Source organism: Morus notabilis, unplaced genomic scaffold (genome assembly GCF_000414095.1).
Source record: "Morus notabilis unplaced genomic scaffold, ASM41409v2 Scaffold137, whole genome shotgun sequence".
In the NCBI taxonomy this organism is placed as follows: Eukaryota; Viridiplantae; Streptophyta; class Magnoliopsida; order Rosales; family Moraceae; genus Morus; species Morus notabilis.
Window position 1 is genome coordinate 585,822 of NW_010358172.1, and position 18,347 is coordinate 604,168.

General features: G+C 36.4%; 3 protein-coding genes across 4 annotated transcripts; all 3 read right to left on the minus strand.

The window, feature by feature from the left end:
- Positions 1–29: 29 nt before the first annotated feature.
- Positions 30–3,772, minus strand: LOC21407750 (isoamylase 2, chloroplastic). 2 transcript variants are annotated; one of them, XM_024161587.1, is made up of 2 exons: positions 3,715–3,772; positions 30–2,949 (listed from the first exon to the last, which is right to left on the minus strand). In XM_024161587.1, the coding sequence occupies exon 2, from the start codon at positions 2,849–2,851 to the stop codon at positions 245–247; it is 2,607 nt and encodes an 868-aa protein (XP_024017355.1). In that variant the 5' UTR covers positions 2,852–2,949; positions 3,715–3,772; the 3' UTR covers positions 30–244. The 2 variants fall into 2 exon arrangements, with proteins under 2 accessions (XP_024017355.1, XP_010090367.2); XM_010092065.2 differs by having other exon boundaries at positions 30–2,750; positions 3,715–3,720.
- A 4,743-nt stretch (positions 3,773–8,515) lies between these two features.
- Positions 8,516–13,033, minus strand: LOC21407751 (CSC1-like protein At4g02900). The gene is made up of 11 exons (XM_024161613.1): positions 12,720–13,033; positions 12,260–12,409; positions 11,745–11,880; positions 11,530–11,631; positions 11,172–11,291; positions 10,991–11,071; positions 10,486–10,826; positions 10,112–10,357; positions 9,358–9,682; positions 8,978–9,211; positions 8,516–8,743 (listed from the first exon to the last, which is right to left on the minus strand). Exons 1-11 carry the CDS (start codon positions 13,031–13,033, stop codon positions 8,516–8,518), a joined length of 2,277 nt encoding a protein of 758 aa, XP_024017381.1.
- A 3,590-nt stretch (positions 13,034–16,623) lies between these two features.
- LOC21407753 (EID1-like F-box protein 3) lies at positions 16,624–17,637 on the minus strand. The gene has a single exon (XM_010092068.2). It carries the CDS (start codon positions 17,628–17,630, stop codon positions 16,677–16,679), a length of 954 nt encoding a protein of 317 aa, XP_010090370.1. The 5' UTR covers positions 17,631–17,637; the 3' UTR covers positions 16,624–16,676.
- Between the last annotated feature and the right edge of the window lie 710 nt (positions 17,638–18,347).

The window sequence follows — 18,347 nt, forward strand, 5'->3', positions numbered from 1 at the left end:
CACAATCTAATAAACTTTTGAGTCTCTCAATTGGCATTTAGCATCATCGGGCTACATAACATTTCTCTTTGAACTTATTTTTTATAAAGGGGAAAAAAACTGATGAATTTACAAAGGATTTACAAACTGCCGTTTAAACGATATACTACTCTACGATATCTATACCAAAAGTACTATAATCAAGGAAAGTGTCCAGCATCCATGGTCCAAAGCAACTTCCAGAGGTAAATGGAGTTCACTTCCACTACTTGCTTCTGGCTTCAAAAAGAGTGCTACTGAGGGACTTCATTTCATAAGCAAGTAACCCATCCACATTCTCAGGAACAGGCTCACCATCAGTCAAGAAAAAACCCGGGAATGGAAGAGCCGTATCGACCAATCTGTGCCATGCCATTCCTTCTGCAATTGGGGGTAGAATAACACTCTCTGAAAGGTCAGCTGCATTGAAAGCTATAAACAAATCACCCTTGCCAGATGTTGTTTGGTTCTCCGCTTTGTCTTTATCTTCGTCGACCCTTAATCTCATGGCAAGGAATTTGCAGGTTGGATCTTCCCATCTTGGTGGAGACTGGTCACTTCCATGCCAGTCGATGTTTTCTTCTTTTAAGTAGTTCATATTCTGAAGCAGGTCGCTCCGCCTTCTCCTCAGTGAACTTAAAAATGAGATAAACTCTGTGGTTTGGATGCCAAAACTTGATTTTAGTGCATTCCAATCAAATGATTTTCTATCACTATATGCAGGAGAACCACCAGTAGACTGTCCACACTCATCTCCCATATTCAGAACAGGAACACCCAGTGAAACATACAAGACAAAAAGGAAGTTGCGTGTTTGTTTAAGCCGTCTTTCAAGGACGAGGGTCTTATTTGTAGGACCTTCTTCCCCACAATTCCAACTTAGTTCGGAAGCCAACTTGTCACTGCTGAAGCTGACAAGGTCGACAAGAGGAAGTCCTGAGTTTCTGCTAATAAAATTAAAAGAGAATGCCGGGCCTCGCCCTTTTGAAAATATGTCTCCACTCCCACAGAGTCGTGTAGCAAGGCTGCTGAGAAGTCCCTCACCGCGCAGAAAGTTCCTAACATCATTGCAGAATTTCATGTTCATTTCTGCCCATGTCTTCCAATGAGGAAAACGGGTTTCTTCCAGAACCGTGTTATGGGGGTCCCAGCAGTCTGCTATGATCTTGGTCTTTGAGAGCAAAGGATCAAAAGCAATCGCCTCGACCAACGGAGGATGAGACAAGTACTCGCCGCGTGACCCCTGCAACAGCAAGGATGCATTTATGAAACAAAAACCATCAACGTGAAACTCAGTCACCCAGTACCTAAGGCTGTCCAAAATAAATTGTTGCACAATGGGGTAGTTACAATTCAACACGTTTCTTGCTTCCAAATCTGCAACCCCCTTCAAGTAATAGGATGAATCATCAATCCCTTGAAGGGCTCCACTTTCAGCGGAATGGGTGAAAACAACTTCCAGTAGAACCTCTATACCACTGGCATGCAATTTCTTGACCATCTCCTTCATTGTGTTTATAGCAGATACAGCACCACCAGAAGGTCCGTAAAGACTAGTTGGTGAAAAAAAATGACAAGGAAAGCATGGCCCTTTTTGCTCATCAAATGGGAAAATAGGCTCTAATAAAACTGCATTTACACCAAGATCTGTAAAATGTTCCAACTTCTCAATCAAACCAGAAAAGGTACCTGCTATGTCAGGGGATAACTGACTGGACTTGTGCTCAGTAAAGTGCATCACATTTAAACGATACACCGTTAGTTTCTCGATTGGTAAGTTTGGACGAATATCGCCACTCCAGTCAAAACCAGGTTCCTTGGATATGCGCCCAAGATACTTCGGCCCAATTCCGTGATCACTAGAAGTAGATTTCCCAATGATCTTAGCATATGGATCAAGAACTATACGTGCATCTTCATCTTTCTTTCCCTTTAAACGAGACCCCTTTAATCGATAGCCATAACTCACAAAAGTAGAAGAACTTTCAAAGGAAGCATGCCAGATATCACCAGTTCGATTGACATAAGGATCTAGATCAAGCTCCAAAGCAGGATTATCAGCTGTGGTGTCGTCATACAAGCATAAAACCACACTTTCTGCACTTCTTGAAAAAATGGAAAAGTTCAAAGAACCATCCCGTGAAAATGAAAGACCTAATGGAGTAGGGTGACCTGAACTGAAACCAAGGGGGACACAAAAATTTGTCTTCCTATGACTTCTTATGTCTAAGCCACTTGAATCATTATCGCGAGGAGATTTCAAAAGAAAAGAGAGATAGCAGGGGATCTCTTTTGCCTCAAACTCAAATTCCACGGTGTACCTTCCAAAAGAATTCTTTGTGAATGGAGTTTCAACAGGGGTCGAGGTCTCAAAGTGTGAAGGCAAGAAACTGGATGAATCAGATCTATATATGCCCCAACTTAGACCCAGTGTACCATCACTTCTTGGCAATTCTAAGGACGAAACTTCAACATAAACAGTGCAGTTAACCTTCTTCTTTCTGACAAAAACATTCACCAGACCACCAACTTCTGTCCTAAACAGATAAGTAGATACCTTCTCCGCTTCTTCAACTTTAGTATTTCTTGAGAGTCTCTTCTGAACCGGCTCAATAGACACTCTGGAAGTAGCATTCACTTCCACACTAAGATTCCTCGGCATCTTCTCAAAATTCCCACAAAGTAGCTTTCTCTCCAAGTCCATTTTTTCAAAGCTATTCATAATTTTGTTTCTGTATAGCACACTATTGTCATGTTTCAGCATAGATGATTTAGTTCGTCCACAATTCAGAGAGCAAGAATAAGCCATAACTAATGGGAGAAAAGTTGCCATATGTGGTCACAAAAAGCAGATGATCATAAACCAGTGGCAACAATGAAAAAACCCCTTGCAGGCCACGAGGATCTTCCTACTGAAACTTAAATGGTTTCCTGTCTCCCAAAAAAGACAAAATCATTTTACTTAATATTGACCAATTTGGTGACAGTAATCAAGCTAAAGAGTTTATTACTTGTAATAATTGTGTCTATAGTGCAATGTTGCATTGGAAACGAACCAATTGTAGGAAAAATACTCAATCTGTAGTGTAAACAGAGCAGAATTCAGCATGACATACATGACAAAACAAATTAATGCACTAAGCTCAAATATTGCTATAATCAAGGAAAGTCATTAATTAATAATTAATTGCCCTCAATACTGTAGTCTTCTAAATCAACCGTTCAAACGCAAAGAATAAAGACAAATATTAATATGAATTATGAAGTGCTTCAAAAAAAAAAAAAATTACAGTAACCAATATTAATTTGCATTGGAAACAAATCAATTGTAGGAAAAATACTCAATCTATAGTGTAAGTAAAGCAGAATTCAGCATGACATACAACACAAAGCAAATTAATGCACCAAGCTCAAATATTGCTATAATCAAGGAACATTGATAATTAATAATTAATTGTCCTCAATACTGTAGTCTTCTAAATCAACCGTTCAAAAGCAAAGAATAAAGACAAATATTAATATGAACTATGAAGTGCTTCAATAGCAAAAAAAAAAAAAAAAAGATGGTAGAAACTGACTACACCAGAACTGAATCATACCCGATTGAGAATATGGAAAAGCAAAATATGGAGAAAAAAACTTCAAAACAATCCAAATATGCAAACGGAATTCAGGAGTGAGAAATCCGGAACTTACACCATGGAATTTTGATCGGAGAGAGAAGCAGAAATCAAACCGGCATTCACCATTGCAGTATCAGAGAGAGAGAGAGAGAGAGAGAGAGAGCAAAAGACGAAGAAGAAGAGTACAAAGTAGAGAGCTTTTTGAGTGGAGTGTCGTTTTCTGCCGATATTATCAGATTTATAAGAACCGCTCAGCGCAGCAGATCGCGATTGGACAGCTTGGGAGGTGGGCCCACTCTCTTCGTTAATCGTGTGCTTCGCAATTCACCGTGATACCCCGTCGTGCTTTAACCTTCACCGTGGGATCATATAAAATCGTTGACTTCGCTTGATATGATGTCAAAACAGTAGGATCATATTTACCACGTGGAGCCCATACAGATGATCCAGTGGTACGATGTCAAAACATACAATTTACTGCCAGAAATATAAATTATTTTCTTTATTTCTGAATATTAAAAAATGAACACATAAAAAAACATACCAGATAACCTCTCATTTTGTGTGAAAAAAAAAAAGTCAAAATATGTGATGTATACATTACTCTATTTGTCACCGTTAAAAATAAAAAACAATCATTGATGAAGTTGATTTATATACATTACTCTATTTCTGACTGTTAAAAAATATACGGTTCACAAATTTATAATTATAATTTAAAATTAATTTTAATTTATGTGTTTTTTTTTTAATATTTATAATAAATCATAAATTATAATTTAAATTATGATATGAATTCTCGTATTAAATACCTTATTATTGATATAGATCAAGTCTCAATCAGATTTGCCAACGTTAAAACAAAACATACAAAAAAACAAACAAAACCTATACCGGCGGATTTTTCTTTTCTTTTCATTTTATGTCCTGCACGAAACTCTCCTCATTTATCTTCCAAACAAAAAAAAAAAAAAAAAATTACTCATTTGAAATATTCTACCAGCGTGCCTTTTTTGAGTTTTGATTTTTTTTTTCTTTTTTTTTTTGGGTGGTCAAACTGTTTGAGTTTTTATTTACTCTATCTTTTACCTTGGAGCTGTTATCTTTATAAATTCTTTACTTTATTTCTAATCAAAGCGATGTTATTCTTCTTTAAAAAAAAAAATGACGACGATGATATTAAATATCATATGCTTCCCCAATTCATTAATGTGCTTTACGTTTATCTCTTAAAAACTTTCCGAGAAACCAAAAACAAGAAAAATGACATTAACTTTCTGAAAAACGGTACCCAAAAACAAACGACAACGACAATAAAGTTTAAAACCATGTTAATGCTGATAAACGACAAATTTTGAAAACGAAAGACAAGAAAAAGATAGTAAACAATAATATTAAATTGAAAATGGTAAATTGTTAATGCTGATAAACGTCAATGCTAATAGGACAAATTCATGAAACAAAAATGGTAAATTGTTAATAAAACAAAGTTTGAAAACGACAGCGACAATGCACTTCATGAGAACACAAAAAATTGAAAACGACGGTGACCTAGAACAACCATAAACATTCCATAAATGACATTAACTTGAAATAAACGGCAATAAAGTTGAAAAGCAATAATATTAAAATATCAGATACAATAAAATGGCAATAAATAGAATCAAAAGCGAGACAATAAAAGCAACAATGCTTAAAAACGACAATGAAGTTCCAAAACACCACGACAAACTATATCAATGCTAGTTAGTGAACGACAATTAAGTTTTAAATGACATTTCACGTCCTGAAACCCAAATGAATGCTGCTAGTAACCACAGCAAATTCTAGGAAACGACATCTATCTTATTAACGACTACAAGTTGTGAAAACGACGGGGTGTTATTATAATTTTTCAACGTGATCTTTACATCTATGCCACTTCAAATAACGACAATAAAGTTTAAAAAAGACAGAAAAACATTAGGGACAATAAACTTCTTAAGGAACGACATAAATGCTAATAATCGACCACAAAGTGTTTCAAAATGATAGGGACAAGAGAAACGACAATAAACATACTAAAAACAACAATTCCAATAAACGACGGAGTCTAAAAATGACTACCACTTTAAGACGACAATAAACATCCAACAAATCGACATCCATGGAAATAAGCGAGAACAAACGATGATAAAACTTTGCGTAAAATGACATTAATGCTACTAAACGACGACGAATTCTTGAAGTTATTATGGCTGTTCATGGGTTGGGTTGGTGCAAGGTAGGTTTTTTTTTCCCCGTCCCAAAGGGTGCGGGTTGCACATATTTGGCCCCAATGATGTTAGAAAATTTTCACAACCCAACGATGTTCGGGTTGGGTTGGAGCGGTGCGGAGTGAGTTGGGTGGTCGGTTTCAACATTCAAAAAATCAAAAACTTAAAGTTTAATATAATATTCAAACTTCATCATTAAATAGAAATGCAACCATCTTTATCAGTCCATCTAACATCAAACATGAAGCAAAGTAGTCCATCCAACATCAAATTCAAAGCAAACATAAATTATTCTACACTTATAAATTAGTCTTAACATAAAACAAATAGCTTAAGCAAAGCAAACATAGAGGCTTAAATCTTAATTCAAATCCATCCAAAGCAAGCATTCCAACATCAACCATCTTTATCAATCCACACTTATAGCCTCCTCAATGGTTGTAGTAGGACATGAAGTTGAGTTATCTACAAGAGAAATGAAAATAGCTTAAGTAATAATTTAGATAGTTGAGAGTTCATATAATAAAATAGATTAAGATACATACAAATTATTATCTTACCTAGGTATTCATAAAAAATTGCAATTTAGCCTTTTCCTCACTAAACAATTGCAAAACCTCTCTAGCAACTGTCGTTCTTGAAGGAGGAATAAATTTGGGCTGCATTACTTGGCAAAAGTGTCTAAACCCCTCCCCTTCTACACTTCTAAATGGCAGCTCATCCATGATCATCATCTTAGCTAAAGCTTTCCTACAGGCTTCTTTACTATACCCTATTGCCAACAAACCACTCCCACTTTCACTAGTTAGAGGAAAACTCAATAATTTCTGCTTCTTATCTTCAACTCTAAATGGATTTTTTTTGCATTGCTTTCTTAAATGAACCAACATGCTACTTGTTCCATGCGTTCTAGAACTACAAGCATAGTCCTTCCCACAATAATTACACACTGCTCTTTCATCACCTGGATTAGCTCCCTTTTTAATAGTAAAATGATCTCAAACCTCAGATTTCCTAACAAGCTTTCTCTTACCATTTGTCTCCTCATTTTCTAAATCAATCACATTTTTGTTTGGTGATCTATGGGCTGGTGTTTTGAAAAAAACTTCAGGGTCAGCCGATTGGGTTTTAGGAGTAACGGATGGGGAAGGTGATGATCTAGATCCAGAAGTTTGGGTGTTGTTGCTTGATGATGATAAGAACTTGTCCATCCTAAACAGAAAAATATAACACCAGTCAAAGTCCAAACTGATCAACACGTTACAAACATTCATTAATACGCTAAATACCATACAATTTGTGCGTATGATTAGATTCAAATCATTTTTTTTTCTTAGTTGAGGAACATAACCTATGCTTAATGTTGCTACTAGCACGTGAAGCCATGCTTAAATTCACTTATTCACTTATCTCGAATGCCACAATATAATCATAGAGAACCAACATAATCTCGAATGTACAATTAAAACAAATCAAATGTACATAATCTCGAATAAACTAACCTTTAGAGTCTAAGGTCTGGAAGAAATAGGGATCGACCAGCCACTCTTCCTCTCCCGATCTAGACCCGATCAACCACTAGCTTCTGTCAATCCGCCGGTATTCTCTTCCAATCAACCAACCACTCTTCAAGTCGATCACGAAGCGAGAAACATCAAAGGAGAAATCAAATTTTCAATCCAAACAAACACTAAAAAAAAAAAAAATAGAGATGCGAAAGAAGTGAGAGAGAGAGAGAGGTTTCGTTACCTCCAGCTCCGACTCCGAGATGAGACACGAGAGGGGCGACTGAGACTGAAGGCCTGAGGGGAGTTGTGAGACTGAATGCCTGAGGGAAGAGGGGCGGCGCCGGCCGAGACACGAGAGACTAGAGAGGGAACTGGGAACTGGGAACTGGGAAGAGACGAGAATGAGAGAGTGGTTTGCCTTGCCTGCCCTAGCCCCTAATGCGGTAATGAATGGGCCGAAGGCCTGCTGGGCTGAGTGAGTAATGCTGGGCTGATAGAGCGCGGGCGGGAAGTAATATTAATGGGCCAAACTAAGCCTGGGCTGTGTTGTGCGGGTTGGATTGGGGGTTGCAGGTTGTTATGGGCCCAACTTATAATCCGTCCCAAACACTTCGGATTGGAGGTATAATGGGCCGAAAATTAAAAAATAATGCTACGGGTTACTTTTTTTGGGTTGGGTTGGGGTTATTATATACTCATGACTCCCAATTCATCAATCTTTTTTTTTTTTTTTTTTTGACTTTTACGTGACATTATTAGCTGCATTTTTTAAGCTAACGAGCTACTATTTCAAAGAATGAAAGATACCAATACAAAGTAAAGCATGAGTACCCATTAAAAACAAATAGTTAAGGGGACAAAAACAGAGGTTAGAGAACATCATTAATGGAGAGAAGAAGAAGCATATATACACTCAAGTAGAAGTCTAGCAGACTTTTACCATATCAACATTTTCATTTTTAACCGTGTTGATGAGCAATGAATTTCTAACACGAATCTTTCCTATGTTTATGGAAAACAATATAAAAAATAAAATAAAAAATGTTTCTAATACTATAATTAGACAGATCAGAATTAAGATTATACTATACGACACTGTCAATGAACTTCACTAAAATCGTACACCGGCTTCAGAGCCGGTCTCAGAACCATGTCTACTATTCCCGGAAGACTTCCTCTTCGTCGCTACAAGTGGATTGCTCTCTTCTTCATCAATGGCGACGGGTCTCTCCAACTCCCCACCCTTAAAGACAGGATGTACGTAAGCATCCTTAAGATAGGCTCTTAAATTGAGGTTTGGTTGTGTAGCCCGTTCTAGTGTATCCTTCACCATTGCGTCCTGTCAGCAAAGTTCATTGAAAAGAGAATCGTTCTCATATAATGATCAGAATTCTTCGGCAAATCTTATTGAAAATAGAATCATTTTTCATGTTAACTCTTTGTTTTTTTTTTTTTATACAATATGGAATTGAACCCGCAACCCCCACCTAAACCCCCCCGGTGACCAAGAGAAGCCAAGTAAAAACCCAAGTTTGACATAAAATAGACTTTCTTTTGTAGATTCCTCACTAACCTGTAATGGAAATTTCAGGAATGCAGATTCAAAACGTCCCTTGCAGAATCTATGGAACCAAATAGTCAGAATAGGTTGTGCAATAAGCAATGATGTTGACTTTGCAAGGCCTTTCGTGCTAAACAATCCCATTAGAAGAAGTTGAGCTATAATTAATCCAATAATTACTCGTCGATGCACGTGAGGCCAGAAGGCCGCAGCACTCTCATATTTCTGGTCATAAACGTTGATAATCTGGCCAAAAAATAAAAAGAAAAAGAAGAAGAGGTAAATAGCACCACAAAAGATAAATTTGGTACAAGAAGATTTGCAAAAGATAATTGAACGATTATACTTGCACGTATTCAAATTATAGACAACCGCTGTATGAGTGGACGCACCTGATGACGAAAAACCATGAAGGAAAAGGCAAAGAAGACCACAATAAATGGAAGAAGCACTGGCGTGATAACAGAATATACAAGTCCTAGCAAGAAATAGAACTGAATCCTAGGTTCTGATGTAGCAAAGTCCAAGCAACCAGGATCCATTGCCTTCTCCCTATCTTCTTCTGTCTTAACCAAAAATGTGTTCTTGAGATGGAAGATAACCAGAGGAACCAATCTAAGGATCTCTGCAGCAATTCCAGCCCAACCGTCAACCATTATATAAGTCATGAAGAACGTTGCTTTCATCGGGATTGAGACACCAATAGTTTTTGTAAATCTGTAGGAGTAGCATAATATTTCCTGTCAGATTATTATCTCATCACTAAATAGAAAATTTTGTGAATTCCGATGCAGGATAATGTACTAAACATGTCAACTGAATCAAAGCTGCTGGTAATTCATCAACCTTCTACCAAGGAACAAGAACAAGAAGCACAAGGATTCGAAACAAAAAAGTGGAACTAAATTTAGGTAGACAATCAAAAGATATTTAAACAAAAAACAATGAAAACTTGCCTCATAAAACTTTTAAAGCATGCATCTTAGTCATTCACGTGGAGGGGAATTCCTTAATTACACATAAACAATGTAAAACTCCAAATTGTGCAATTTTAAAGAGTTCATGATGTTATTGACAAAAGAATTAAGTACTAGATGCTTCTTCTTTTTTCAACTGAATATAAGTTGTGAAAAGATGCATGATTACTCTGTTGAAGGTTCATTTATAAATTTCTCAAGCTGCTGAAATGCTGTTCCAGTAACAATACTTCCAAGAAATACATTGACAAGTATGAACAAATGATACTTCTCAGCCGATCTCCTTTCCAGAGACGATAACGAGGCAAAACCTTCTATTCTGGACATAGTCATGAGAATTGTTGGAAGTAGAATAAGGAATATCTTTAATGCTATGCCCGGAAGAAATCCTTGGATAACGGACTTGACAACCTTCCTGAAACAAGAATTTCCAGCATTTGATGCTTCGGTCATGAGCAAATAACAAACAGGCGGCAGCAAAACATTAGCAGGAAAGTTTTGCCAAAATATGTGTTGTATAAAAAAAAGGTAGAAGGCACTTACTTCTCTATTAGTGGCTTCAAGAAAGGAAGAACCTTCATAATTCCCTCAATGTTGGCTAGAGATTGAACAAAAGCTATCGGAATCATAAAGAAAAAGATAAGGAAAAAGAGACCAACACTCATGAGCAATCTTCGGATGCTGAGTTCAAAATACGGAATTGAAAGATTGTCCCAAAAGACATCACGTGGCTGAGGAGCCCACTCTGTCAACCAGATTGTAGGATTACTTGATTGCTGAGTTTGGGCACAAACCGCGGCTCCCCATCGTGTTTTAAACGAAACAAATGCTGCAGGAACCTTAGCTTTTGGATCACTTGTAACCCTTTCTCTTTCTGCATTTTCCTGCACAAGACATGTACCATTATACGTCCAGAACAGATCAAACAAATAGCATCCACCATTAGTTTTTTCCTATATTCGTTAAAGTGGGGAAGAGAACTTTGAATAGAGGAATTATAAAAGAAATTTATTTCTTTTTTTGCTTTTGATAAGAAAATAATACTAACTTCTAGGGTCAACTTCTCAATCTCAGCAGTATAATAGTCAATGGCATCCACTCTATTTCCCCAAAGGCCCCAGAAACCTGTCTATAAGACGTCACAAAACATTAACTGAAAAATACGGTTAGAAAGATATGATGATAAAAAATATGCAGTTCAGAAATCTCAGGATATTATGTAAGAAAACCTTTGTGGTAGGCCTCTTTATAGGATTTCTCTCGTACTTATTTTGGTAATAGACAAGCCAATTATGCAGACTCTTCTTCTTTGCAACCAACTTTGCAAGGTTATTTGCATTATATACAACCTGCAATTTGAAAAAACATCAAAAAAATACTTTATGGAAAGACTACATCTAACTGAAAACATATAGCGGGAATGCTAAATGCATGAAATGTATACCGCAAAACATGAAAAGAAGTCGGTATAATTATTCTTTTCTATTTTGTTTGACTACTTTTAAAGCTTTTTGTGTTGCTTCCTTCACCAGTTAAACTTGAAGCATAAAATAGTTAGTTGGCAAAACTCGGTATAAGGATACATACTTGATGCAAAAGATAATGTTCTGGATGGTTTACACAAAAGAAATGTTCAACATGTTCACTGATTGATTCATCGGGATCTGGGGGAACATTCTTCACAAGTACCTGGGAGTTGGACAAAACCAAAATGTAAAGAACTAACTAATGTCTAATTTAATTACAAAAAATAAAAAATAAATAAATAAAAAAGTGACGGGCCACATTCAGGGTAACCTCACCGTAAATTGATCTGGACGACGATTTTCAGATGCTAAATATCGAAGCCTCATGGAAGCTATCCTCTTGTATTCATGATATAAAATATAGCACGTCCAATATGAGAAGACATATGACATTACCAGATGAGCCCAAAACCTGGAAGTAACGTGACAGTTTTATTATTCATAAATAAGGAACCTGACATTCACTTTGGACCTGTTATTGGAACAACATAAGATCTTATCTTTATAAAGATCGGGAAAAAGAAACCTAATATTCTTAGCAGAAAAGCAAAATATAATTAGGAGAGTCCTTGTAAATATTGCCTACCGCAACTGAAATTTAATATTCTGATACATAGAATATGGACTGTGTAACTAAAATCTCTCTTTTCTTCTCTTTTTTTCCGTCCCTCCTATTTGACAGCTAACAGACCAAAGCATAATGTGTCGCGATCTTCATTTTTTTTTTTTTTTTAAAAAAAAAAAGGAATTCCATGCCTAAAAGTGAAAAAAAAGACAAAATCAACTCTTACCTTTTTGATCCAGATGGAACGTTGGATATTGAGAGTTTGTCAATGTTGCTAAAAGTTAAATCTTTTATCCCTTCCAATGTGTTACCCGTCCAATTGACAGGCACTAAAACAACAAGAGCAAGCAAGGTTATGGGGATGAAAATTTTCAAGCTGCAACATAAAAGAACGAAAACATCAGGTAATCAACTTGGTAATACCGTTATTAACCGGATTCATATCCTTGACTGTGTCCACATCGAAAGATAATGCAATAGTAAGCAAAATATGTATATATATACACACACACACACACACACACACATATACAACCTATTTCTGTCTCTAGTAAATTAACACCAAAAAGAAAGGTGAAGCAAACGGTCAAATTAGTCTTTAGCAGAGTTAAAACATACAAAAGAAAGGATACATTTTTTGCAGATTCCTGAAGGAAAACTAAACTCCACCCTGGAAGTGCACGTACCCAAGTAGGTAAATCCGAATGAACACGGCCGAATCAAGCCCGGCGTGATCGGTAATCTCCGCTTCAGTCATGCTCAATGCTGCGGGCATCCAATTGAGAAACTTAACGTATGTTTTGAAGTCCAAATTGACAAAGTTGCTCACAAGGGCTCCAGAGCGAGTTGGGCTTCCTCTAATCCCCTTGAGATACCACTTGGGGAAGTACACTCTATCATTGATTGGTTGAAGCCGCAGAAGAGCAAAAGCGACAAGGAATGCAAATGCAGACAAGATGTTAATGGCCGCGGACATGCTAACATCTTGAAGAGACGCCATTTTTCGCCCTCTGTGGAGACGTCAAGATTTCCTGCTGTGAGAGAGCATTTCAATTCCTATGACCACACATTATATGCTACGAAATTGATATTATGATTCAAGTAATTTTAGAAAATTAAACTTTATGCAAATACTAATTCGGCTCCTTTGAATAGGCCAAAAAGCGAAATTCGGTCTTCATTAGACTGATCAAAATCAGACGCTATGGAATTTCTTTCAATTCTAAAATCGTTTGTATCAAAAGAAATTGTGTGTGGAATTATTATCACCGGAAGCATAAATTAAACGTAAGATAGTAAAATATGTTTTGCATAAACCCTAAAAAAAAATATGTAAAATTCATGGTCAGATTGACAAATCAACACAAGCAAATCCCAAAACAAGGAATCTCCAAAACCAGACCTAGAATCAGAGTGGCGGCTCTGGATTCTGCGAAATTGAAGACGATAAGATTTAGAAGAGCAGTGAAGGGCGTTGAGGTACACATTTGGTGGAGATTAGCGATCAGAAAGAGTTTTCCAATGGCGCCAACAAGCTCGGAAGCGTGTTTGGTCTCGCTACAATCGCGCTCGCAATGTTACCGGTACATTTGAATCTATTTTTTGACCAAAATGACCCTCTCCTTTTTTTGGGATTTTTCAAAAATTAATTAATGAAAAATCAATATTAATTTTTTTTTTTTTGAAAATATTACTAATGACAACAAATGTAAATATTATAAACAGAATAACTAGATATAAATAAATATCAATGAAATAAAATAGCAGTAAAAGAACAGAACAATAAAAAATAGTCATAAAAACGTAAGTCATAGAAATACGACAACGAGACAGTGGGGACGACAGGAAAAATATAGGGTACAGCAAAACAGAAAAAACGACATAAAAATTCGAAACAAGAGCAGAGGCTCGCTAATTCGAGTTTAGAATTCAAGTTTTTCTACAGTAAAAAGCTCTTACAAATAATCACATCTAACTTTTTTGTTACAGTAAAAAATTTTCACATAAAGTCACATCTAAACTCGAATTCTAAACTTGAATCAGCGAAGTGAACGGAGCTTTAGAGTATAACTTAAGTGTAGTTTTGAGTTGAATTTGAGTTATAAGAGGCTTGTTCTTTTGAGTGAAAAACTCAAAAAAAGATAACTCGAGTTACAATTTTATTCGAGTTCATGTTCTTTAAAGTTTAAACTCGAGTTTATGACTAAAATTCGAGTTCAAGTTTTCCTTTCAACTCGAGTTCAAGTTTTCCTTTCAACTCGAGTTCAGAAACTCGAACTCAAATTACATTACAGTATTTTTTATATTCTTAAAAATGTTATAACTTTTTCGTTTTAATTCTGATTGAGATGATTTTTTTTCTATGCGTTGACAACGAAAAGACGAATAAAACCCGACCATATACCCTATTAAAATTTTTCATCAGCATTGAGTTTTTATTAAAATACTATCTAAATACAAATTCAAGTTTTGACTCACTCAAACACAAACTCAAAAATATTCTTATCTCAAACCATAACTCAAATGTACACAACCAAATAGGCCCTGTTCACTTCGCATATTCGAGTTTAGAATTCGAGTTTTTCTACAGTAAAAAGCTCTCACAAACAATCACATTTAACTTTTTTGCTAAAATAAAAAACTCTCACATAAAATCACATCTCAACTCGAATCAGCGAAGTGAACGGGACTACAAGTTTAACTCAAGTTATAACTCAAATTCAACTCAAGAATACTCAAGTTAAACTCCAAGCGAACAAGCCAAATTTGAGCTGAAGTTAGAACTTGAATAAAGTTGAGTAAAATTAAATAAAGTTAAAACTTAAAATAACGTGAACTTAAATAAAGTTAAAATTTGAGTTGTCTTTTTTAAGTTTTTTAGACAAAAATAACATGCCCTTATACTTTCAAGTACAACAATAATGTGTTGCTCAAAAAAAAAAGTACAACGATAATGTGAAAATGACTCTTAAACGAAAAAACGACAATGAAAATCGCAAAATTGGGAATCGATAAAAATAAATAACAAGAAAAAAACTTATACTTTCAATACAAAAATAATGTGAAAATGACACTTAAATGAAAAAACGACAATGAAAACCACAAAATTGGAAAACGAATATAAATTTAAAAACCTACGGGCCACAACATTCTGAAGAAAAGCAAAGAACGTCAATAAATTTGAGGAAAGTAAAACAGGAAGCCAGGTAACAAAATGGGGAAACGACAGCAAAAACACATGATCTTGTTCACTTTACCAATTCGAGTTTAGAATTTAAATTTTATTACAGTAAAAAATTCTCAAAAACAGTCACATCTAACTTTTTTACTACAGTAAAAAATTTTCATATAAAATCACATCTCAACTCGAATTACAAACTCGAATCAGCCAAGTGAACGGATTGATAAAAAGAAATGAGAGAAACGATTTATAATTTAGAAACCAATCACAATGTAAGGAAGAAAAACGTCACGGCCATAGTAGTTATGGGCAATAGAACTAAAACCAAGATTAAAGACAACAAAAGACGGAAAGATTGATTTTTCTTCCATGTTAACATTGCATAAAAAAGCATACAAACTCCCAAAAACTTTTTCTTTTCCTTTTACTCCCCTGCTATATGGCAGCAAATAACAAATAAAAATAAGACAATTTGTATGTGAATCGAGAATCCAAACAAAAGAGAGAACAACACAGATAAGTTAGGGCATACTCAAAAGAAGAAAAACACTGACACGTGGGACTCTGCACTCTGCAGTATAAGCTCAAGAGAGGTACATCACACATGGTCCATGCTCATACGAAAAAATTTCAAATTCAGAAATATTGCCATCTGTCTTCTGCTTTCCTATAATATAATGATAATTAAAGTGGTTATGTGATAATAGAACATACATTAAACGTCGTTTATTCATGGACATTTAAGAGTTGTTTGGCTTGGTTGGAAGATTTATACTCTAATTTAAATTATGATTCATAATTCGTTACAATATTTTCTCTTAAAAAAATATATGAATCAAAAATAATTTTAATCTTCTAATTTTAATTTATTAACTAAACATGTCCTTAATTATCGCATGCTTTTAGATAGCACGTACAAGCTAGCGATCCATTAATTCATTTCGAAAATAACAATTTACATAAAGAAAATACTGAAAGCCAGCTTCCCACACAAATTTCATAAATCTCCTCGTCCAAATTTCCCTCCCTTACATTGCCAAATGACAAAAATAATAATAATAATAATATACAATCGCCACACGAGAATAAAGGGAAGTTAAAATTGGAGGGAGGGAAAAAAACAAAATTACGGAAAGTATACAGAATCATCCTCTCATATTTTCCAACTCATATGAACAAAAATATCTGATCCTAAACGTTAAAATTCGTTGCTCCCAAGTCAACGAAAAATCTTCATCCTCTGTTGAATTAGAACCAAAACCCCGTTAAAATAAAATCTCATTTATTTTATCGATTTAAATTTTTAATTTTAATTTTATTAAAATTAAAAAATTTTATAAAAAATTACTTTTAATATTTTTTTAAAAATTTTAACTTGTGATATTTTAAAAAAAAATTTAATGATAAAAACTTAAAAATTAAAAATTCATATAAATGCTAATATCGGTAAAACGAAGAAATGCTAATTAACGGGCCCATCCCCAACAGCTTCCTGATGATCATCACCATCATCATCATCACAGTATCGCCTCGAGACCTTTTTCCCATTCTCCACCGTCCAATATTCATCACAAGATTCACAACCAACTCCCTGGGCCCCGCCTTCACCTCCACAATCATCGTCGCTTCCGTCTTCTTCTTCTCCTCCTTCTTCATCGTTATCGTCGTCGGACAACGGAACGAGCCAGCAGGCCCCATGTAAGTGGCCGTTGACGCAGACGAAGTACTCCAAACCGCCGTCACGAGAGCCGAGCCTCCGAGCAGCGCTTTTGGGGACGAGCCGAGCCGACGTCATGCTCCACACGCGGGCCCCGCAGTAGGGACACCGGAGCCTCTCCTCGAGCCCCACCTGCCGTCTGATCAAACACGCCCTGGTCCTGGATCTCATGAACCCGCAGAACACGCCTCTGTAGATCCCCAAATCGTCCTCCGATTTGCCGCCGTCGGTCCCCATCGGGTGCTCGCACGGGTCGCTCATGAACAGCATGTCGCCCCGACAAGCCTTCGGCAAGAAGCTCCGACCCGAAGTCTTCGAGAACCGCGACGCCTTCACGAAGTGCCCCTGCAACGGCCTGCTCACCCTAAAGTGCCGCGTGCTCGACACGCACCCGCAGCAGAAGAACATCAGCTTCGCGAGTGTTTGCCACCCGCCCTCAATGCGGTTGTTCGGCGCACCGTTAGTCAATGCTAATAACATGCGCGGAGCGCGGAATAAGCACAGCTCCCGCCATAACAGCCGATTCGCCACCGCTCGGAGCTTCCGGTTCACCGACGCGGCGAGGCAGAGCGTGTGGATATCCCACTTTATAGACTTGAACACGAGGATTAATATTCTCTCGTTGAGTATCCCCGACTCGGCCGAGTCCGATCCCTGACTCGCTGGGCTTGGTCTCAACCTCTGGTTCCTCTCACTCATTTTTTTAATCTTGCCATGGCAAAGAAGACGACGACCTAACGAGGGATTATATAAATAGGCGACTATGAGGGAAGCCATTGACACGTGGCCTTAATCGGCTGAAAAACAGCCGTAGACGCGACAGGACCATGATACGTGTCATCTTTCAATTCGTTAGGTGAAACGTGTTCGCTTTGTATTGCTCAAAGACAGTGGGAGGTAATCGAGGAATGGCATCAGAAGTTTGGATTAAAGCGGGTGGAAATCGCCACGTGTCCCGTGTCTTGGACCCAGATTCGGAAATATCTTTCTTCGTGGCTCGAAATATCTGAGCCTCTACGTGTCGTACTATGATGTTAGGTTGAAACGACCCCACTAGTGGCATGTTTCGAGAGTGGTAAATGAGAATCTTGAAATTAACTTCGTATTTACTTATTTATTTTTATCTTAAAATAAGAATAAAAATATATAAATCTCATATTAATTTAGGGTTAAAAAATGAGATTAATACTCTTTTCACTCCTATCAATTAATACTCTTAATTTTAATAGTAAATATGAATTGTAATTTTATCTTTAATTCTACTAATAAATTTATGAATAGAAAAGTAAAAAGTACAAAATTAAAAATGTTCTAATTTATTTTTAAGCATCTTGTATCTCTTTGTTTACTTTCTCTGATATTTTCTTCTCCTCAAAACACAGTATTGCATCCACAACAATCAAGAGCATCTTTCTT